This window comes from Hemicordylus capensis, chromosome 1 (assembly GCF_027244095.1).
Source record: "Hemicordylus capensis ecotype Gifberg chromosome 1, rHemCap1.1.pri, whole genome shotgun sequence".
Taxonomy (NCBI): Eukaryota; Metazoa; Chordata; class Lepidosauria; order Squamata; family Cordylidae; genus Hemicordylus; species Hemicordylus capensis.
The window spans coordinates 229,446,631-229,469,934 of record NC_069657.1 but is presented as its reverse complement, the minus strand read 5'-3'; the positions used below and the strand labels follow the sequence as shown (position 1 = coordinate 229,469,934).

The window sequence follows — 23,304 nt, the reverse complement described above, 5'->3', positions numbered from 1 at the left end:
AGGTAAGAGCACCCCCCCGAGCCTTAAAGTCCCCCCACATTCGAACCAGTTCAAACGCAGGGGTTCCGAACCTGTTCACCATTCCTTGAATGGAACGCCAAACAGTTTCGTATACATCCCTACTGGCTGGGAGAAGTTCACAATAAGGAAACCTCTGAGGAATGTTGCATTCCCCCCCCCCCCCCCCTGCCGGCAGCAGATGCCTAGAGGACAATTGAGAGGATAGCTTGCATTTGCCCTATCTCTTTCAATCTTAAGCACTGCCTACCTGTGTTTTGTAATTTGTAAGGCTGGTTAGGCTTCACAGTGCAAATTTATGCATGTCTTCTCAAAAGTAAACACCACTGATTCAATCAGACTTTCTACCAAGTAAGTGTGTATAGGATTGCAACCTTAATTGAAAAGCTCAGTGTATTTTTTGTTCTATTGCTGCTATTAATATGTCAAACCTAGTATAGTCTTCAATCATTTTCTAGAAAAGAAATAATATATTATTATTTTGTATATAATATATATTATTAATAAATGAAATAATATATATTATTTTGTATGTGTGTCTCTTTATTTTACTTTAAGTCACTACAAATTCTCCCTGCCCCCATATCTTTTCCAGCCTATACTTTAGCATACTTTAGAAAGTATTTTAAATCAAAAGGAGTCATTTTGTTGTTACATTTTATGTGCTGATCTCAGGATTTAAATACTGACAAAGCTCAAGCACACTCATAGGAACATAGGAAACTGCCATATACTGAGTCAGACCATTGGTCTATCTAGCTCAGTATTGTCTTCACAGACTGGCAGCAACTTCTCCAAGGTTGCAGGCAGGAATCTCTCTCAGCCCTATCTTGGAGAGCCAGGGAGGGAACTTGGAATCTTCTGCTCTTCCCAGAGCGGCTTCATCCCCTGAGGGGAATATCTTGCAGTGCTCACACATCAAGTCTCCCATTCATATGCAACCAGGGCAGACCCTGCTTAGCTATGGGGACAAGTCATGCTTGCTACCACAAGACCAGCTCTCCTCCACTCAAAGCTTGAATCCCTAGTGCCAGTTTTGTAGGGTAATTTGTAGAATTTCATGGTTATGAAACTGCATTCAGCACTGCTCCTCAGCATGAGTTTTGACTTCACCAATAGCAATAGCAATAACAATAGCACTTACATTTATATACCGCTCTATAGCCGGAGCTCTCTAAGCGGTTTACAATGATTTAGCATATTACCCCCAACATTTCTGGGTACTCATTTTACCGACCTCGGAAGGATGGAAGGCTGAGTCAGCCTTGAGCCCCTGGTCAGGATCGAACTTGTAACCTTCTGGTTACAGGGCGGCAGTTTTACCACTGCACCACCAGGGGCTCCAATAAATAGCATATTCAGGTATTCGAAAATACCTGGGGGTAGTAGTCTGCAGTTGGTGTGGAATCCACGACAGCACAGCACACAAGGTTAAAAAATGAACTTATATATCAGAAAGAGTTGGGAAATACAGTCTGGGAGTTTGTCATTGAATCCACTCTCATTTCCTAACAGAGAATTGACCACTTGCTCTGGGCCAACCTGGTGCCCTCCAAGTGCAGTTATAGGGCTGCTGAAATTCCCATTATTCCCTGGGGGGGGGGGGGGGGGCTTAAAGACACATAAACTTCAGAAATTCTTTAAAAATCACCCCTTTCACCAATTTATTTGAAATCTGGATGGTAGCAGGCATGCATTGGGGTACTACCACCTGACCCCAAACCCCTTTTCTGCCCTGAATGTGTGGCAAAGACACAGCAAATTCAAAAATCTTTTAAAAATCACCCCTTTGCCCAATTTCTTTGAAATATGGGTGGTAGCTTCCACCCACTGGGCACTACCACCCACCCTACTCTTTTGCCTCCGGGACCCCTTTTTTGCCCCAAATCAATTCATAAAATGTGGGTACAAATTGAATCTGGGGTGATTTAGGGGCTCAGATTCGGACCCAAAACAAATCAGGGGTGAATTGATTCAGGTACAAATCTGTTTACTGTTTATTTGTTTATTTCGGCCCAAGGCCAGCATATTAAAAAAAGCAACAGCAAGAATAAATACATAAAATAGATTAAATACATTTAACATAAAATGGATAAAACATTAATGGCTCCCGATACCGCACATATAGTCAATTCCATTCAAATAAGCCAGTCAATCTAAAGTGCACAGCCCAGCATCTTGTGCCTCCATCATTCTAAATCAAATCTTACTTGCTATAAATAAGAATTTTGCTACCCTCCTGTAAACATACTCTGACTTGGCAGCAACCAAAAAAAGAACCTTGTCCCTACCAGAGGAACAATTAGAATTGAGATGAATTAACAGTGGGGACAGGTACAAATCGAAATTAAAAAATTGATTTGTGCCCATCCCTTTGACAGCACATCTTACTTGCATGTTCTGTCAATTTCAGACTGAACTTGAGCATAAACCTCATCAACTTCCTCTTCTTCTGCATCAGTTGTTGGGGCATCGACTTGAAGAACTGTCATGTTAAAGGGTTGTCCAATTGATATTACCAATCCAATTGATATCAGTCAGTCACTGACCGCATTGTACCCAAGTACTATCATTGCTATATCCTTCCTATGAAAGCAACGCTGTTCCTTCTTTGTTTTTCATTTCCTGAGTAGTAAACGTTGAGATTTTCTGACTGAAAGTGTCCTATTCGAATCCATTTTAATTCACTGATGCCCAAGATGTCAATCTGTAGTCGATTCATTTCATCTTTCACTGTGTTGAGCTTTCTCATATTCATGCTTCTTACGTGCCATGTTCCCATTGTAATTCTATCTCTGCAGCTTCAGATTTTATTTTCCTGCATGGCAACATCAGCTGCTAGACATCCAAAAGGCTTTAATCTAACCGCATCATAAACACCATCGATACTTAGAGATCCTCAGCTCTTCCGAAGTAGCATGTTGAGTACCATCCAACATGAGGGGCCCATCATCCGGCACTACTTCTACAATCATTCTATTTTGTCCATCCATGTGGTTTTCTACAGGAGTGGTTTACTACTGCCTTCTCCCGTGCAGTATGAAATGATGCCTTTGTCACTGTCCACCTCCAGCACCTTCCTATATCGCTGCTGCCCAATACAGGAGCCTGCTTGCTTTAGCTGGGCAGCTGGGATCACCTTCATGCTTTGGGTGACCCTACTGGGAGTATACCTCCCAGCGTACTTTGCTCATCCCTCCCAGGAACCTCCCCACCCCCCATGATGAGGCAGCATAGCAGGACTAGGGGGTTGTACATGGCCATAAAAACTGAGGGACCAAGGGAACAGATAAGCAGTCCAAAGCACCCCTTGCCTCTTGCTTCTGTTGATACTTACACCAACATCAGCAGCATCTGACCTTTTGCTCCCACACCATATCTGTTTTGGGGTCAGATATACAGCATAGGTTTGCCTAGTACCAACATGCTTGACATGTCGGCTCCGATGTAGGGATCTGTTGTTGGTTTTGGTCATTAAACTATACTTTCATATACTATACATTTGCACTATAGAGTTTTGGAATATTTTCATTTTATATTAGCTAAAAAGAAAATATATATATATATATTTAAAATAAACGGAAGAATATGAGACGACTCACCATTCCTAAAAATACCATTTCTTCTTCTCTGAGTTTAACAGTTTTCCTCCACTGGGTGTGTCCACGCCAAACCTGCATTCAAACACACACTCAATGAAATTAGTTGACCATGCTACAACTACCTTTACTACAAAAACTGAGGGCAGGGTATGACAAATAATAACTTTAATTCACTTAAACCTCTTCTTTCTTCCATCTCAAATGAACATAATACCCATTAGAAATGCAAAAGCAATATTTATAGATACAGGAACTCGGTTATCTGAAGCAAATATACAGGTTGCTTACCTGTAACTAAAGATCTGGAAGTGATCCGTTGTGGACATAAGGCATGGGTTCTGCGCCTGCGCAGGAACCTCACGGGCTGATTGAATAGCTCCTCGTCACGCCCCTTCCGCCTGCATGTGCCGTGCTGAGTCTTCGAGAGGCGGCTGGGGCGTCTATTCCCCAGTTTCTCGTGGACCGCTGGAGCGACGATCCGCAGGAAAAGTTAGTGCAGCTGTCCAGAATACTGCAGTGGGGACGGTAGGGAGGAGCTTATGCCCACAATGGATCACTTCCAGATCTTTAGTTACAGGTAAGCAACCTGTATATCTGGAACGTGATCCATTGTGGTCATAAGGCATGGGTGATTAGCTAGCTTCCCTCACAGAAGGTGGGTGCAGTATTCCAGCTATGCTAATACCCTTTTAAGAACACTCCTCCCAAAGTCTGCTTCCTTAGCCATCCTTAAGTCCAGAGCATAGTGCTGGATGAATGGTAACTGTGAGGACCATGTAGCGGTGGTGCAAATATCAGACATACTAATGCCCGACAAGTGGGCCGCTGAGGCTGCACAGGCTCTGGTAGAATGAGCTCGCACCGTTCTCAGCGGAGCCACACCTTGGTTCTTATATGACAGGAAAATTGCCTCAACGAGCCAATGCACCAGACGTTGTCGAGAAATCGGAAGTCCTTTACATTTTCCTTTATATCCTACAAAAAGCTTTCTCGTCTTCCTAAAGGGCCGCGATCTTTGGAGATAGAAGAGGAGGGCCCTCCGCACATCTAGTGAGTGCAGCGCTCTTTCCAGCGGGGTTTCCGCGTTCTGAAAGAAGGTGGGGAGTACCACCTCTTGGTTGATATGAAAGTCTGTGACAATCTTTGTGTGAAAACGTGGGTCTAGTCTCATGACTACTTTGTGTGGATAGAATTGAGTGTATGGCTTATCGACACGGAGAGCCATCAGTTCTCCCACACGTTTCGCAGTTGTAACTGCCACCAAGAAGTCAGTTTTCAGAGACATCATTTTGAGGGGTATGGTGGCTAAGGGTTCAAAGGGGCTTTCTGTAAGCGCAGAAAGCACCAAGGACAGGCTCCATTGTTCCAAAGGCTTTCGTATGGGCGGATGTAAGTTATTCAGACCCTTCATGAAATGCTTGCAGTCTGGGTGGCAGAAAACCGTCGACCCATCCCAACCCGCGTGCCGTGCTGAAATGGCCGCTAGATGAATCTTTATAGATGTGTTGGCCAAGCCTTTCAACTTTAATGAAGTTCGGTAAAGGAGTACATCGCGTGTGGTGGCTAGCAAGGGTGGCCTCCCCTTGGAAGACATGTAGATCTTAAAGCGTTTCCACTTGCTAGCATAGTTCTTATGCGTTGACTGTCTCCTACTGTTGAGGAGGATGGTCCTCAAGGAGCGATCCTCCAAGCTGTCATCTTTAGAGTGTGAACCTCCGGATGCCAAATCGGGCCTTCCTGCTTGTGCAACAGGTCCGGCACTCGCGGGAGTCTTACATAGATGCCCTGGGACAGTTGTAGCAACGGGGCAAAACATGACTGGCGTGGCCACCAGGGGGCTAGAAGAATGCAGTTTGCTTTGTCCCGAAGTATCTGTCCCAAAACTCTGCCCATTATCGGTAGTGGGGGGGAAAGATAGAGCAGGCCCACGCTCCAAGTGCAGTGAAAGGCATCTCCCAGGGATCCCTCTCCAATGCCTGCACGCGAGCAATAATTCGCACACTTTCTGTTGGCAAGTGTGGCAAATAAATCTGTCTTGAGCACTCCCCAAAGATCAAAAATTGGGCGGAGGTAAGCAGGCTGTATTTCCCACTCGTGTCTCTGATCGAGATCCATCACCCTGCTTAGATTGTCCGCTAGGTGGTTGTCCACACCCAGTATGTGGAGGGCCACTGGACAGATGACTTGGCGAATGCACCAATCCCACAATTTTTGAGCAAAGAGGCATAGTGATATTGAGACAGTGACCCCCTGGAGGTTGATGCAGGCAATTGCGATCGTATTGTCCAACGTCACCTGGACTACGGAGTTCCGTAGCTGCAGCTGAAATGCCTTCAGTGCAAGGAATACCGCCAGTAGCTCGAGGTAGTTGATACGCTGCTTGGTCTGCAAGGGGGTCCATCGCCCCTGAATGCACAGGCTGTCGCAATGGGCGCCCCAGCCGGTCAGCGACGCATCCGTGGTCACCCACCGAGATGGGGTCAACGGTGTGAATGGGACCCCCTGCGTCAGGTTGGCAGGGTCCAACCACCAAAGCAGTTCCTGTCGAAGCCTTTGTGGCATGTCCAGGTGCATGTTCTGGTTGTCTACGTTGGGCCGGAAGCTGCGAAGGTACCACAGCTGCAGCTCCCGCATCCGCAAGCGGGTATAAAGGACTGTCGTAGCACAGGAGGCCATAAGGCCGAGAAGCCGCTGAAATTGTAACGCGGGTTGGCAAGGGGTCCTCAGAAGGCTCCGGATGAGCGCCTGTATCTGTAGGATGCGCTCCTCGGGCAGAAACGCTCTCTTGCGCTCGAAATCCAATACCGCCCCTATGAAATTTATCTTCCGGACGAGAGTGAGGTTTGATTTCTTCCAGTTGATTCTTATTCGGATTCTTATTCTCCGGACCATGCTTCGGATTTCAGTGGACAGCAGGCGTTTGTCGTGGCTCACCAGGAGCCAATCGTCCAGATATGGGTAAAACATCATGCCCTGCGTCCTCAGGTAGGCCACGACCACCGCCATCACCTTTGTGAAAACTCGTGGCGCGGTGGAGAGACCAAAGGGCAGGACTTGGTACTGGTATAGTTGGTCCCCCTCTGAGAAGCGTAGATATTTGTGGTGACTGGCCTGGATGCCCACATGGAAGTAGGCATCTTTCAGGTCCAAGGTCGCCGCCCAAGTTCCCTGGTCCAAGAAGGGCAGAATAGATTGTAGAGTTGTCATCCTGAATTTCGAGGTCGAGATGTATTCGTTGAGACCTCGCAGGTCCATTATGGCTCTGATGCCGCCATCCCTCTTTGGGATTTGGAAATAACGGGAATAGTATTCCGACAGCCTGTCCAGCCACTGCACTGGAACAATCGCTTGTTTTCCTAACAACAGTCTCACTTCCTCCTGCAGCACTCTCGTGGCTGGCATGAAGAGTATCCCCGAGAACGGCGGTCAGATCCTGAACTCCAACGCGTAGCCGGTCTGGATTATGCCGAGCACCCAACGATCGGATGTTATGTTGTGCCACGCCTGGGCGTAGCTTGCCAGCCTGATGGTATTGCCGGCAGCTGCAGGATCGATGGAAAGGGTCCTGGCATGGCTGGGCTCCGTAGGTGGAGGGGGGCCCAAAGTGGGACGGGGAGGTGTCATTAGAACGTGCAGTGGTCGGACAGGCCCATCAAAATCCCTATTTGGAATTGTCCTTGGGAGGGCGGGAGGTGAGGCCCTTCGATTTTTGGCGGAATCCTTTAGAACGTTGGACAGGGCGGTATGGATGCTTGTACTCCCTCTTGTCCTGGTATCTGTAGGGGCGCTGGCGTTGGAAAGCGCGGCCCTTAGAGAAGGTGTTCAAAGCGGTCGAAGATGCCATGAAGGTGCATGCCGTGAACTTGGACTTTTTCAGGGACTCCATGGTGGAATCCATGTCATCATGGAAAAGGCCCTTACCATCGAAGGCAAGGCCCTCCACTTTCTCTTTCATATCCTGCTGTAAGCACGTAGAACGTAGCCAGGCATGGCGGCACATGCTAACCGCGGTCACCATGGTGCGGGATTCCGTTTCCGCAAGGTGTTTAAAAGTGCTTAACTGCTGTCTCGTAACCGCTGTTGTCCTCTCATAGGTTTCATTAAATTTCCCCTGGAATTCCTCTGGAGACATCGAGGTGGAGTCCTGCAACAGGGAGTCCCATAGGAGGTGAGTATAACGAGCCATACAAGCGGCATAGTTGGCTATGCGGATAGCGAGACTGGTGGTTGAGTAGATCTTCCTGCCCAGCACGTCGAGCTTTCGACCTTCTTTATCAGCAGGGGTCATGTGACGTCAGGCGCCTTGAGCTGTTGTCGCGCAGTCAATAACCATCGAATTCGGCGTTGGGTGACGCAAAGGTAAGTGTCGTCATCCCCGGTAATGCGGTCTAAATTTTCTAAACGTTTAGGAGTGGGAGCTGAAACATGCAAAGTCTCCCAAGCCGTTTTGGCTGCTTTGCTGATGCCTGGTATCATAGTAAGGGCTACAGGATGGGATGTCTTTGATTTTCGCATCATGTTGTAGACCGGGTCTACAACGTCAGTGTCAGGAGACTTCAGTTCCATGCCCAATGCCTCCGCAATGTCTCTAATCAAGGCATGATACGCCTTGAGTTCCTCCGTGGGGGAAGTAGAGAGTCTCGGTGGAACGTCAGAGGGCAGGTCAGACCTCCGGCTAAAATTGTCAGAGTCGGAGTCCTGGGAAGAGTCCTCTTCCTCGTCAGCTGGGGAAGGCAGAGGGGTGGACTTCTTCTTCCGCTTGCCCCCTGGCTTCTCCGAAGGTTGAGAGGGAAGTTGTGGCTGTTGGGCCGCCGAGACCAGAGGTGCTTGTGGTTGCGCCTGTGGAAGCTGGAGCGGGGGCTGCTGTGGCATGTGAGGCAGTTGCATGGTAGCCCCCAATGACATCTGGGCCGGGAGTCCCAATGGATCCTGGAAAGGTTGTTCCACGATCTGGGTAGACTGTGGCACACAGGTAGGTGCTTGTCCAGGAAGTTGTCTGGTTCTCCAACGGAGAAAGTCAGCATAGTCTTGTAGTAGCGAGTGTCGAAAGCCACAGACATGCTCTGGAGGCTTAGGAGATATGAACGCTAGCTGGTGGTGAGTAGCCGCCAAGGCTTTCAGAAGTTGAGCTGTAGCGGAGGCTTCCAGTTGCTTCGAAGTCGAAGGTCGCAGCATCGTAGACGGATGGAGCGGGGTAGAAGGCTGGAGCGCCGCTGACAGTGCCGTAGTCGACGTTGATGGCGGGGTCGGGTGCTGCAACGTAATCGGCAGCGATGTCGTAGGCAGCACCTGTATCGATGTCGAGGGAAGCCCCGATGTCGAGGGGGTCGTCAATGTCGATAGCTGAAGTAATGGTGAGCAAGCCGGCGATTTAGGCAGTCCAGAGTCGAGCATGTCCCTCTCAATATCGAGGCCCGCAGTCAAGAAGCCGCGGAAAGTAGAGCCGGACGGCATTCCGGATGTCGAACCCATCAGGTCTCGCAGATCTGGATACTCCTCCACCTCCAGCGACTGCATCCGAGGAGTGCAGGGGGTAGCAGGCGACTGGATCGGCGTTTGAGCCGGGGAGAGTAAATGCACAACCCTCGCTGTCAACATCGGTGTCATCGATATTGACGTGGTCGGCTCGGCAGACGGTATCGTCATCGATAGAGGAGGCTGCGCCAACATCGAGAGAGTCGATGTCGAAGTAGCAGGAGGCGGCGCAGGGGACCAAACTTCAGAGACGGAGTTGTCCGAGTCTCCTCCAAAGGTCTGGGCCGCCGTCGGAGGGGGGGTGTGATGCTTCCTCATCGGTGGAGCATCAGAAGTCTCAACGTCAGAGTGTCCCCTCTTTCGGTGTTCATGGTGCCCGTATTTGTGCGCCTTCTTGGAAACATGGGAAGGTCGCTTAAACCCCTTCTCGCTAGTCTTCGACGCGGTTTTAGACTGCCCGGTTGCAGTTCCACGGTCGGCAGGGGCTGCGTCTGACATCGAAGAGGTCGATGTCGAGGGGGCTGTCGATGTCGACAGGGACTTAGGCGAGGCAGTGGGGCGCGGCGTCGGAGGGCGAAGTGCCTCGTCGTACAGCGCAGCCCGAAGGCGGAGAGTCCTATTTTGTCTAATCTGTTTAGAAAAAGAGCAGCAAATCTTACAAGTTACTGTGTTGTGCTCTTCCCCCAGACACATCAGGCAGGAGTCGTGGTGGTCCGTAGAAGGCAGTTTCGCACGACATTTCACGCAGCGCTTGAAAGATTTGGTAACTTCCATCGCCCGTATAGATATATACAAGGGCTCAATGCAAGTCAAAGAAAGTCCAGGCATGGTCCGGGTCAAGCCGAGTGAGACAAACAATCAAACGTCGAAGCCAGGCACAGTGAAGAAAACGGTAATCAGCAATCCGAGTCAAAGTTCCGAGAAATCCACAAAGAACAAGTCCAGTCCGTTAGGCAAAGGGGTAGTCCGTTTAACAAGTTCCGAGGTCAACAGAATAGTAAAACAAACAACAGTAACGAGGAGCTTCAGCTCTGAGGTGTGAACACTAAGGCGGTCAAAGAGAAACTGGGGAATAGACGCCCCAGCCGCCTCTCGAAGACTCAGCACGGCATGTGCAGGCGGAAGGGGCGTGACGAGGAGCTATTCAATCAGCCCATGAGGTTCCTGCGCAGGTGCAGAACCCATGCCTTATGACCACAATGGATCACGTTCCAGATCCTTAGAACTTTCACCCATTCATATTCATACACATTTGCATGTATTATAGAGTCGGAAGGAGTGTATTTGTCATCTAATCTAATCAGCATAAGAGAATGGCTCTTTGACACTAAGAATAACAGTTTAGAGTTGGAAGGGACGTTCAAGTTCTTCTAAACCAACTCTGCAAAGTGCAGGAATCTGGTACTAGAGTTGTGCACAGAACTGGTTTGGAGGCCCTTTATGGTCCCCCAAACCAGTTCAAAAGACTGGCAGTTTGGCCAGTTCGAAGGTGGGGAGGCAGGGTATCTCCCATCTTTAATTAGAATAGCACATGCTATGCCACTCTATAGCCACCTTAAGCAGCACAGTGGAGAAATGGCAGCAAAATTAATATTAGGTAAATCAATGATGAGACTGAAATTTGGAATGGCAAACTCAAAGGTTTGCCCCCTGAACTCATTAGTCATTATACACTTAAGCCCAAACTCGCACCAAGGTTCAGGCCTGGCTTGCAATGGGCTTGACTAGGCTCCACACTCAGCTCCCTAGTTTGCTTTCTCAAACTTCTCCTTACAAGTGTGTGTGTGTGTGTGTGTGTGTGTGTAGAAGATGGTGTTTCAAAGGCCTCATGACAGCAGAGGCAACCCCAGAGTGTTCCCCCCCTGCTCTCCCCCCCCCCCCACTTTTTTTGGCAATTTTTGTTTTGGCAATTTTTAGCCATTTTTGAGCCACCCAGGAACCTAACCCCCACTCTCCCATTGCCCCCAAAGCTACAGCCGGGAACAGAACTCCTGCGAATATTGAGGTCTACTGGTACTTGTAACTATAATTGTGGAGCCTCCATTATTTCGAGAAATATGCAAGTGGGGCTGTAAGTTTCCCTATTTTCTTCACAAGTTAAGTTCAGGAAGGGAGGGAACAACAGATGGCAGAGTGCTGGCAATACCAGAGTGCTGAAGGGAGCAACACCAGACTCTGTCTTTCTGAGCTTTCACAACAATACATTTTGGATGGAAATGTGTGTTTTACCCTTTGAATGTACAATGCAGCAGCTTCCAGATCTGGGCCTTTTACACCATGAAGTCTGGCTAGCTTCTCTCTCTTTTCTTCAAGGTAGATTTGCTTCATGAATGTAGCCCTGAGCCGACCCTGTCGAGCCCGTTCAGATATTTGAATTGCTCGAATTGCTTCTTCTAAGGGCATGACCTTCACATATTTTTTCTGTAACATAAAATTGGAGAGCAGAACAAGAATAAAACACACAGTGCATTTGTCATGACAATTGACCTTATGTTGTGTAGACCTGAGATAGTGGAGATGAAAATATAAGGTCAATTATGGCAAACCCTTTGACTGTCTGTGGCCTCATGGGGAAATTCCAAATACCTACTGGACAAGATTCCAGATGTTAGTCATGACTCAGTCTAATTGAGATTCATGGGGCTTAAGTTAGTCATAACGCATTGACTTCATAGGTGCTTAGTCACAACTAGCTTACTTTGGGTCCTGTTTACTATTTGCCCTTTCCTATCTTTCTGTGGGTACAACTAAGGCCCACCAAAGCCCATCAAAGATGAGTGTGGAATTCCTGTATCACTATGTCCACATTGCTCCACCTCTTCAAGGAATCAGAGATTATACCAGCTTTTCTAGCCTTTACAGCCAGCCACAGTTTACCTGCATCTGAGGAGACTCTTTCAACACATGAATTGTTGGGAGAGTGAAAGCCATGTGTGGTTTTATCAACACTGAACTTAATGAGGGGAAGTACAGATTAATAAGGAGAGGACAGAAACAGGGCCAAAAAGAAGAAAAAGAGAAGAACTGTGGGGATGAGGAAGTATGAACTGAAAAATGGTGCAAAGAGACCTATGGGATAGGGAAAGAACAAAAAAGAAAGAGGGAGTCACCCCTTTGGGGAACAGCAAGGGCGAGGGCCAGGTTTCCTGGCCAAAGAATCTGCATGTGGGTGGGTATTTAATAGTGGGGCTTCCACTTTAATTAGTCCTGGGTGGACTAATTATAATGTGTCTGGGCTTACCTGGAGATGGGGAGACAGGAGACATATCCACTGATTATGGGGAGGCAATACTGGTGGCGGTGTGGAACAGAAGAAGTAACATTGGCAGGTCAGCATGCCATTACAGGGGAAGGGGAATTGGAAATCTAATAGCTATTTCCCTTTAGGGCTGTCCTGCCAGCTCTATGACCTTGAGGAGCAGTGCCGACCACTCTTGGAACCTTGCCTTGCTCCTTTGTAATGCCAGGTCAGTTCAGAACAAATCAGAAACCATCCATGATCTGATTCTGGATGAAGGCACCGACCTGGTATGTATTACAGAGACCTGGATGGAGGAGGCTGGTGGCTCGATCTGGTCCCGGCTTCTTCCTCCAGGGTACTCTGTAGAGGAGCGGGTGAGGGACCGTGGGCAGGGAGGTGGAGTGTCTGCGGGCCATAAGAATAACTTCTCCCTTACCAGGATCCCTGTTGAAGTGCCAGACCATATTGAATGTGCATACTTAAGTCTGGGGACCAGGGACAGAATGGGACTTCTGTTGGTGTACCGATCACCCCGCTGCTCAACAGACTCCCTAACTTTGCTGACGGACTTGGTCTTGGGCTTGGTGTTTGAGTCCCCCAGGCTTGTGGTGCTGGGGGACTTCAATGTTCATTTCGGGACCAATCTGTCCAGGGTGGCTGAGGAGTTCATAGAGGCCATGACAACTATGGGCCTATCCCAAGTGGTCTCAGGACCAATGCACACTGTTGGTCACATGCTTGATTTGGTCTTTCACTCTGATCAGGGTGGTGTTCTGTGGTTGGGGACTCTTGTGATTTCCCCATTGTCATGAACGGATCACCATCTGGTTAAGGTTGCACTCATAATCACTTCTTGCAGGGGTGAGGAACCTATAAGGATGATCCGCCCAAGAAGATTATTGGATCCAATAGGAGTTCGAGAAGCCTTGGAGGGATTTAGTGTTGGCTCTGCCAGCAATCCTGTTGATGCCCTGGTGGAGAACTTGTTAGAGGTTGTTGATGTTTACCCACAATAGGTAAAACAGCAGAGCACTAAGGAATGAGCACACACTCCAGTTACAGAGTAGGTAGCAGAGGATGGTTTGGATATTGCAACTGTTTAGAGAAAACACATGGAGATCCTTGTATGACCAAACACTAAATATTTATTGGTTAAATACACTTAGATAGGAAAGACCTATCTCTAATCTAAAGGACTACATAGTGGATAGGTAAGGAGAGAGATGTTTCCATCTGCTCTCTAGGAGGAAAGGAAGGACTGTGACTCAGCACAGGAAGTGCTGCAGAGTCAGTCCAGGGGTCATAGAGAAGGGACAGATAGGGAGACCCTGACTCACTGACTCTACTCCCAATGCCCCTAGTGGTCATTAGGACAGTTGGTGCAAAAGGTCGATGCACTGGAAGTTCATCTCCAACAGAACTGAGACAGCAAACTCTCCGGGGCAGTAGACATGATCACTCCTAAGTGTCTTCTCCGACCCGCTTCAAAATTGGCCCCTTGGTAAACGGAAGAACTATGGGGGCTGAAACAGCAAGGTAGATGACTGGAGCACAAGTGGAGAAAGACTCAGCTTGAATCAGACAGATTGCAACATAGAGCGCATTTGAAGATCTATGCTCAGGCAATATATGCGGCAAAGAAGCAATTCTTTTCTGCCCGTATTGCACCTGCAAGTTCACATCCAGCAGAGGTGTTCAGGGTTGTAGAGGGCTAGTATGTGCCCCATCTCCCTTGAATCAGAATCTGGAACTATCTATTACGTGCTGTGGCGTCTTTAATGAATTATTTGTGGGGGGAAATCTCTTGTATTTGGGCCAACTTAGACTCCATTTACACAATTGCTTCAGTGTCTGATGTGGAGCTGTCCAGAGACTCCTCTTCTGTAGTTAAGTTGGAGCAGTTACAGTTTGTGACTCCTGAGGATGTGGACAAGCTGATTGGAACGGTACGGCCTACCATCTGTTCTCTTGACCCTTGCCCGACATGGCTTATACTGTCTGGCAGCGGGGTTGTTGTAGAAGGCCTGGTAGAGATTATAAATGCTTCTCTGAGGGAAGGCACGATGCCTCCTTGTCTCAAGGAGGCAATTATTAGACCACTTCTGAAGAAGCCTACCTTGAATCCCTCAGAGTTGAGCAGCTACAGGCCTGTCTCCAACCTTCCATGACTGGGCAAAGTAATTGAGAGGGTGGTGGCCTCCAAACTCTAGACAGTCTTGGAGGAAACTGATTATCTAGACCCATTTCAAACTGGCTTTCGGGTGGGCTTTGGGGTGGAGACTGCCTTGGTTGGCCTGATGGATGATCTCCAATTGGGAATTGACAGAGGAAGTGTGACTCTGTTGGTCCTTTTGGACCTGTCGGAGGCTTCTGATACTGTCAACCATGATTTAACTTCTAGAGCGTCTGAGGGGGTTGGGAGTGGGAGACACTGCTTTGCAGTAGTTCCGCTCCTACCTATTGGGAAAGTTCCAGATGGTGTCCCTTGGAGCCTGTTGTTTTTCAAAATCTGTACTTGTGTATGGTGTCCCTCAGGGCTCCGTATTATGTCCGATGTTGTTTAACAACTACATGAAACGGCTGGGAGAGATCATCCGGAGATTTGCTGCAGGGTGCTATCAGTATGCTGATGGCACCCAAATCTATTTCTCCATGTCAACATAATCGGGAGATAACATAACATAAAACATAACATAACCCTCCTTAAATGTCTGCTTCAAGACGGTGATGGGCTGGAAGAGGGATAAGAAACTGAGACTGAATCCAGATAAATTGAGGTACTCATTGTTAAAAACAAACTTCTTCAGTTTGGGTTCTCCCATGAGGAAATTCTTAGATTAGGACATGATCAGGCCTGGCAGGATATTAAGCAGCGTATTGCTGATACAGAATTACAAGTGGATACAGCCTGTCTAAGGAGTGGTATCTATCTGGGGAAACAACTTTTTAATTCCAAACCGGCAGCATATTTAGATAATATTCTATACTTTATATTGTAAATTTTATAGTAACGCTCGTTTAAAACTAATTTCTCCTCTCTTGGAGAATTTTCCAGGTCACTCTGATGAATTTTACTTAGAGTTTTTGCTATCTAATTTTTGTAAAGAGATCACTTTCAATGTGGCTACGTTTTGCTACATTATTTGTACTATACGCTCTAGTCTCATGTAATGTTTTTTTTCCCTTCTTTTTTTTCTGTTGTACTGTCGTAATAAAGTTTATCTATCACAACTATATTTTACAAGACTGGAACATTTTACACAACTTAATGCTTAGGTAATTCAAGACCTGATCCTTATCTGCACTTATTTATTTGTTTGTTGTTGTAGTACAGCACCATCAATTTACATGAAGCAACACAAACTGACATTAAAAACAGCAGATCCCTGCTATAGGGTGCTTATAATTTATAATTCAGCAGAAGGGGAAAGACAGAACACTATCACGAAATAGACCACTTGAATAGGATGCTTTGATTGCAATACATATCAATCAGCTAACTGACAGTGCCTTCTTTAGTTATGTCACAATTCTGCTTCAACTCAGGAAAAAGGCAAGACAAACAATTTTACTGCTTACTGATTCCAGGACTTGCTTTCCAATCAAATGTCCAACACATCTATAGAGATGCACAACACTGACAGGGATGTTGCACAACTATGAAAGGCAGACATAGGGCCACAGGTGGCATAGGTTGATAGATGCTGTCCCTTGCTTGGGTGTCACAATATCTAGGGCTAGTCCTGGATTTTTACTAGGTATAGATAATATTAGACATAAACTTACAGGTTCATCATACATTCCAGCTTCAAACAATATCTGGGCAAGGATTCTCTCTCTCTCTTTCAACACCTTCACTTTCTCCTTGATAAAATACCTTGGTATAGGAATGTCAATGTTTTCCTGTTGAAGGAAAGAACAATTTGTAAACCATGTTAGTCATCCATTTAATACCTTTCTTAATATAGACAAGTAAAAACTGCCCGGACACATTTCTAGTTTTGCTGTTAATACTCTGCAACTGTTTGGATTCTAACTTCTTAATTTATTTAACAAAAATAATAACTGGAGTTCTGCATTCTCAGTGCAGAGACCTCTAAAGCTTGTTAATGCAACTGAAAGCTTGGCTATGACACCAATTAAAAGTTTACAAGATAATGGATTGTACAGCAAGAACTTCCTTCTTGAATGAAAGAAGCTCTGCTTGTGCAATTGGGAGGAGGTCTATTTTTATCAGTCTCTTTACCTCTGAAGACTGCTGCACCCCACCCCATCCCCACCACCACAGAGATCCCCAGGAACAGATATGAGGGGGACATAGGGGGCTGGAGAGGGGAAAAGATTAGTGAAAATTGCCCATTCCCCACATTCAAACAGAGCTTCTTCCATGTACGGAAGCAACACATGGGACACAAGCATATATGAAACAGATGGGAGTACTCAAAAACACTAATGTTGAGAATGATTAAAGAAATAAAAACAGATGGCACTGATGCCAGAAAGTGTATCTTTCTATCTGTCTACATATAGAAGTGTATAGCCATACATTTCCTATCCATATAGTGTTAAACAAGTGCAGGAAAGGAAGAAGCAAAGTGAGGGACAGGAAGCCCTTAAGTACAATCCACTGTTGGAAGAAGGGCTTGCATCAACATGTTGGGCTGCAGGGTAACCATGTCAAATCCTCTCAGAAATGCTTACTTGATAATTTGCCTTGTTGGGAGAGAAAGAAATAATCACAGAACACAGTATTTTAACTTCAATAAACTGCCTAGAAATCAACAGGAGTACCTCCCCCTCCCGCCATGCAAAGCAGGACATTGCATTTATGGAATGGGAGCAGAGACTATAAGGTTCCTTTCTAGCTATACATGTGGTTGCCCATATTTCTACATCTATGGGAAGGCTAAAGCACTATTTTATGCCTTGGTAACACTGAGAGCTTTTCAAAGGAGAAACACTGCTGGTGTTTCCTGTCCAATTTCTCTGTGGAAATCTCATATATCTAATTGCTATACTACTTTATTAACTCAAGAGAGTTCAAAGAGCCATTTGGAAAGTTCTTGCAAAAATGCCTTTATGTGCTGAATGTGAACACACTTCCCATTGGAATCTGGACTTAAATATAGCTGTTCTTTTAAAAACAGAAAATGTATGGACAGTACCTGATGTGGGCAACAGGTGGAGTTGTTTGAGAAAAGAAGTTAATTATATGAATCTTGAAATTATATGAATCTTGAAACTGGGGGGAAGAATCAGCTCCTCCCCAACTCCTTAAAGCCTAGTGTGTGTTTTCATTACATGATAAGTTGACATGTATATAATGTGTGTAATGAAAGCACATACATTATGTGTGTGCTTTCATTACAGAATAAGTTGGCATGCCTCTACTCAGGATCCAGTCTCACAATCTTCTCCACAAACAGCAGTCATGGTTTAGACTTAAACTATGCTGAGTTTCTACTACAAGTTGGGTCAGCTTTTTGTAAACCACTGCTTGAAAGGTGCAGTCAGCTCTCACATAATCACTTCAGTTGGTGACAAGCTGCACAGCCAAAGGCCTTTTCGCGTATGGAAAAGGAGATGCCATGTCTGGCAGGTGCTTCTTTCACCCATTGGGACATACACTGTGTTAAAAGATGCTCTCTTTTATATATTTCCAGCCCCTTGCTTTTATGGGATTTAAATATTATGGATCAAAATGATCTCTAATCTCTCTTTTCTCCACTAATCTGCTTTCACCGAGGCAGGAGAGTTATTATTACATATGTTGATTAAAGTTGAGAACAAACTACATTTTTCTCTTCTTGATCTAGGAATCATCACTATGACAAAGTCTGATGCCTCCTAAATGAATTAAACAATCATTTCTCATTTGGTCCTATTATATCAGCTTCCAGAGTGCTACTTGATGGCACAGTAGTAATGTAATGTAAAAACAACAAAACAACCCTTTCTCCATGTATGATTGGATGTGCTATTTTGCAACGAGAGTTGCAATCTTTATAAATACTGGCCAACATCCAGAGCAACTAACTGCATGCGGAATAAGAAAAGTTACACTAGTGCAAGAGGGTGACTTAGTTACACCAAAAAAATGGAGATTTGCAGAACTGTGCCACAGCACTCTTGGGAACGCAGAAGTTCCCATTAAAACAAATGAGGCATGTTGCATATGGTGTAACTGTTGTGCAAGAACAAGCATGCCTGCAGCAGTAGCACAACACTAGTCTCAGACTTAGTTTACAAGTTTCAGACTTAGCACAAGTAGTTAACAACACAATAGTGTTGTGATGTCACAACATCCTTGCACAAGTGCTTCATTAGGGTTTCAGCCATTGCAATTAACTTAGAGCAGGTGCACAACTCAAATGTTTGGGTGGGCCAGAATTTCCCTAAAATTAACTATCAGAAAATTAATGAAAGTGAGGGGGCAGAGGGCTGGACTCTGGGGGAAAGGCATGAGGAAAGAGAGATGAGGGATGGTGTTGTTGGGCTCTGGCCCAGAGGCGGGACTTGCAAGGCAGGTGAGGAATATCTGGTCCCTCACCTGTGGACAAATACATTGAATTGCTACTGCTTGTGACAGGACAGGCCAAGGACATGGCTCTTGCTCTTGCTGCAGGACTTTTCTGTCCTGTAGGCTAGCAAAAAAGTCCCTGCAGGCCGGATCTGGTCCCTGGGCCTTATGTTGTGGAGGCCTGACACAGAGTTATTTAAATAAAACAAATAGCTATTCAGACTTTCTCAGGTTTGGACTCTATAGTATGAAAACAACTATGTTAGAAATATACTTACAGGAGCTAGCTTGAGATCCTGTAAAACATCATCAAAGTAATGAAATTCTGAGAACTCCAGCTCCACCATTTCATTTTTCAGCTCCAGGATACGGCCCATCACTCCATCCAACATTTGTCGAATTATTAAGCGCTTTTGTGGATGAACTATTTGATCATAAGCAGCCTCCAAATTGCGAAATATCTGTACGTATTTGATGTAGAAAGTAGCTAGCATTTGAAAAACTACCATGCGATCTTTCAGTGGTTTTTGGCTTTTCCCTTCTATCTCCTTTTGTAACAAACCATTGAGGGATTCTTGGGCTTCTGCCCATATTTTATTGTAAGAGCTGATTGGAGAGGGAGGGAAAGGAGAAAACACGTTTGTAAAAGTAGTACTAAATAATATACAACTGTACACATCGGTTCTGTTACTTGTGGTGCCTAAACATTATATTTCTCACCAGGTATTAAGTGCTATAATATATTTCTACATAAATTGTATTTCAAAATTACAATCTATTCCCAACCAAAGAATTAATTGTTGCCATCTTTGCTCCTAGTCATCCAGAAAATGATTTAGCAAAACAGTTGAAAAAATGAATACTGAAGTTTTCCTGAAAACTTTGTACTGGGCTGTACAAGTTGTCAATAATTTGGGGGGGGGGGTGGAGGGGGAGAGTTGTATCCTTGAATGGAAAGGAATAGAAGGAGTGCATAGGGATAACCTCATTTTAGAAGGTGGCTGCAGAGGCAGGTTTGCTGCCAAGATGCCACCGGGATCGGGCCTGATCCCAGGAATACACACAAAGAGGCAAAACCAGGCTGGGCTTCCTTAGCCTGGTTTTGCCTCCATTTGTGAATAGTTTCTAAGCCAAACAAGTAGTTCTCTACTGGGAAATCACAACAACCAATCGGAAATAGAAATTCAACTTAACACTTATAGCTGAAATGCCCAGATATGGAACTCAATTACAACATATTTGTCTTAGGTGCATTTCATATGAAGCTATCTCATACATAGAGACAAGCATTGGAGTCAAGCAATATAGATTGACCAGTCTATCTAGCTCAGTATTGTTTACATTGACTGGAAATAGTTCTCCAGCGGTATTTCTCAAACCTACCAGTAGATACTGGGGTTATTCACACAAATGTGCAAAACCGGTCTGAAGGAGCCCAGCCATTTTGCAAGCGCGTGTGAACTGCCCGGATCGGGCCCGGCGGCAACATGGCACCTATGTCGCCACCCTTGAAAATGAGGTTAAAGGAGCAAGCACTCCCTTAACCCCATTTTCTTGATCATGTGGCAGCTGTGCCACACTGTGGGGAGCCTGGGGATTGGGGGGGGGGGGAATCCCTGTGATGCACCACACACTCGTGCAGTGCATCAGGGTATATTAACCCTTTCCACCAACCCTCCACACCCCAGTTTATTAGCCCTGTACTGACCCTCACATTACCTGGCAGGGAAGACAGCCCATATGAATGAGGGGGCATCCACTGTTAGAGAGCCATACAGCTCCCACTCAGGGGTGTAGCTATAATTGAGCAGATAGGTTCAAAGAACACGGGCCTCACAGGTCCACCCCTATCTATTTTCTTCATTATCTCCCTCACTCTGAGGGGCCCCCAGAGAGAAGAGTGAACACAGGCCCCCTCTCCCCCCTGCTCCCACTAAAGCTGCTGTTGGTCAGCACCTGCTGTGCTCTGCTCACCTAGGAAGGTGGGACATTTGGGCTGTGAGATGGTGGTATTATTACTTACATAGCACTCTTCAACAAGAAGTTCTCAAAGTGGTTTACACACCAAAAGGAATAATTATTCCCTGTACCAAGGGGCTCATAGTTCAAAAGCTGTGGTAGTTCTGTACTGACAGGTTCTAGTGCAGATATTACTGCTGCTATTAATGCAGATGTGTGCTTTTATTAATTAATTGTTGTAAAATGCTTTATTTATTTTATTGAGTCTCAACATCAGGAACCAATAGGCAGCAGGGAAGAGATATAACAAATACATACGCCAGCTGACTAGCTAGTATACCAGGCCAATAGCTTTAGAAAGAGACCTTGCACAATCATTTACAATGGCTAACTGAGGGGAAAATCAGAACTGCTTTTGAGCTTTCATGAACAATAGAAATAAGGGAGGTGACCTGAGAAATGGGAAACAAGCTACCATCTTTTGTCCGTATTCTATGAACTTCACAAATAGATTCATGACAGATAAGCATAATGCTTTTACTTAGCACTACTATCATTCCCCTTATAAACTACCTGAAAAGTTTATAATAGGCTTGGAGTTTGGGTTTGTTTTTAATTAGGCACACCTAACTGTGCATAAGAATGAATAAGCTGTAAAAGACTCAACAGGCTACTGCAAGATTAGAACTAGAAAGCTCTGCCAGAAACTGCACTGAAGGCAACACTTGAGCACTATTGATGATGTAATTTCAATGGGAAAGTTTTAAGTGTGTGCTTGCAGTGCTCTTCCACTAAAATCTCTGGTTGACATACTGAGGAAAATTAGTCAAAACAGTCCCCTTGAAACTTTTTTTTTTAAAAGCCCTTTTAATTTCAAGAGGATTACTTTGGAGTAATTTTCCTCAGTATGTTAGCCAATAAGTCTTTAAAATGCTCATTATTGGCTGAATTGTGCCCCATGCATCCCTAGTTAGTAGTTTTCTCTACCAGAATATAATATCTGAGCAAACAGAGACTCCTCTGGAAATAATCAGGCCTAAACTTGAACACAGGTGCGGGGCAAGGCTACTGGCCACCCCCACCCCGGTCTTCCCTCTTGATTTTGCACGCCGTTAAGCCCTTTGAGCCTTGGTCATTCCCGACGTCTCGAACTCTAGTTGGGGCGTTGTTTTTTGTTTTTGTTTTACTTACTTACTTGTGGGACATGATGATGGTGTCTGTTTGTTCTCCCCGCCCGCCCTGCGCTCTCTCTTTCTCTCCCTCTCTCCGGTCGTGTCTTTTTAACTTTCCATTTCAAAGGGCTACTTTCTGAAGGATGGTGGAGAGGTGCGCTGGGGAAAGGCAGGGGCTGGGGTTGGCCGTCTCTAAAAATAAAATTTTTAAAAACCCAAACCACCACCACCTCCTCCTCCTCTCCAGTTTTGTTATCACGTCCTCCCCGGTCAGGGCCTGGGCTTGAGCGGAATCTTCTTCTCGGTGCAGGCTTCGATCTTTGCCGCACAGCTGACTAAGGCCCTTAACGACCACGGCTCCTCCTCGCCCGCCGCCGCCGGCGAAGCCGCATTAAGCGGGCCCCTCCAGCCCAACTCCAACTTGCAGCCGCCTATCTGGCTGCTGCTCCTGCGGTTGCTGTTGAAGGTCTCCGGCGACGCGACTCCGTCCTTAGCAACTGGACGCCACGCCAAACCGAGGCTGCGCCTCTCCCGGCTTCCTCCTCTCCGTCCCCGGGCGGTTGCTATGGAAGCCTGCGGGCTGCAGCTGCCTCCTTCTTCTGTCGCAACAAGCAAAGGGCTCCGGCCGGCGACTGAGGGGCGGCTTTCTCTCGACGGGGGCCCTTTTGCACACTGACTCGAGTTCTCTGGATGCCTGTCCTCCTCCTCCTTCGGTCTGGGGAGAACGGACGCAAGGGAAGCGGGCTGGACTCCTTAAGGCTGCAGTCCTCAAGGCACACTACCTTGGGAGCCAGAGTCCCATTGGATCCCCTCCTTGAGAATAAGCGTCCCAATGAGCTTTACGTTGATTGCGCATTGTAGCAATCAATCAAAGTAAATATGGCTATGGCCGTGCTTGCCAACTTTTACTGCCAGATACACTTTTCACACGTTGTTGTTATTTTACTTTATATGCTCATACAGAGTCATCCGTGTGCATGGAACTTTATAGAATAACAAACAAGACAGGGCCCTGCCCTGATGGGCTTGCAAACTGACACAGAGGAGGGGACTATAGAGGGAGGGAAGGAAGATGGAATGGAATGGAAATGACGGTAAAGGGAAGATGTGTTCAAGTGCGTGTATTAAAGCTTCGTTTCTATAAGACTTCACCAAAAAGGTGCATTTTGAGGAGGTACTGTAATTGAAACATTTTCATCCCTCAGTGCCATCCTGGTATCCTAGCTATTTAGGAGTGGTGGAAGCCAGAGCGTGTGAGGAGTGCTGTGGAGAGGGAAAGAGGCAGGAGAATTAGCAGATGCTCTGCGCCGGGCCAGC

General features: G+C 46.2%; 1 protein-coding gene across 6 annotated transcripts in view; it reads right to left on the bottom strand.

Annotated features, from left to right (window-relative positions):
• Positions 1-22,778, bottom strand: part of IQCA1 (IQ motif containing with AAA domain 1) — a 169,826-nt gene extending 147,048 nt beyond the window's left edge. For 2 of the 6 annotated variants that reach the window (XM_053283146.1, XM_053283149.1), the window contains exons 1-5: positions 22,011-22,778; positions 19,135-19,462; positions 16,123-16,239; positions 11,325-11,516; positions 3,621-3,692 (exon numbers count right to left, since the gene is read on the bottom strand). In XM_053283146.1, the coding sequence (XP_053139121.1) occupies positions 3,621-3,692; positions 11,325-11,516; positions 16,123-16,239; positions 19,135-19,462; positions 22,011-22,021 (720 nt within the window). In that variant the 5' untranslated portion in view covers positions 22,022-22,778. Of the gene's footprint in view, positions 1-3,620; positions 3,693-11,324; positions 11,517-16,122; positions 16,240-19,134; positions 19,463-22,006 lie in introns of all 6 variants that reach the window. The other 4 variants (XM_053283147.1, XM_053283145.1, XM_053283150.1 and 1 more) reach the window with 4 other exon arrangements.
• Positions 22,779-23,304: the final 526 nt, after the last annotated feature.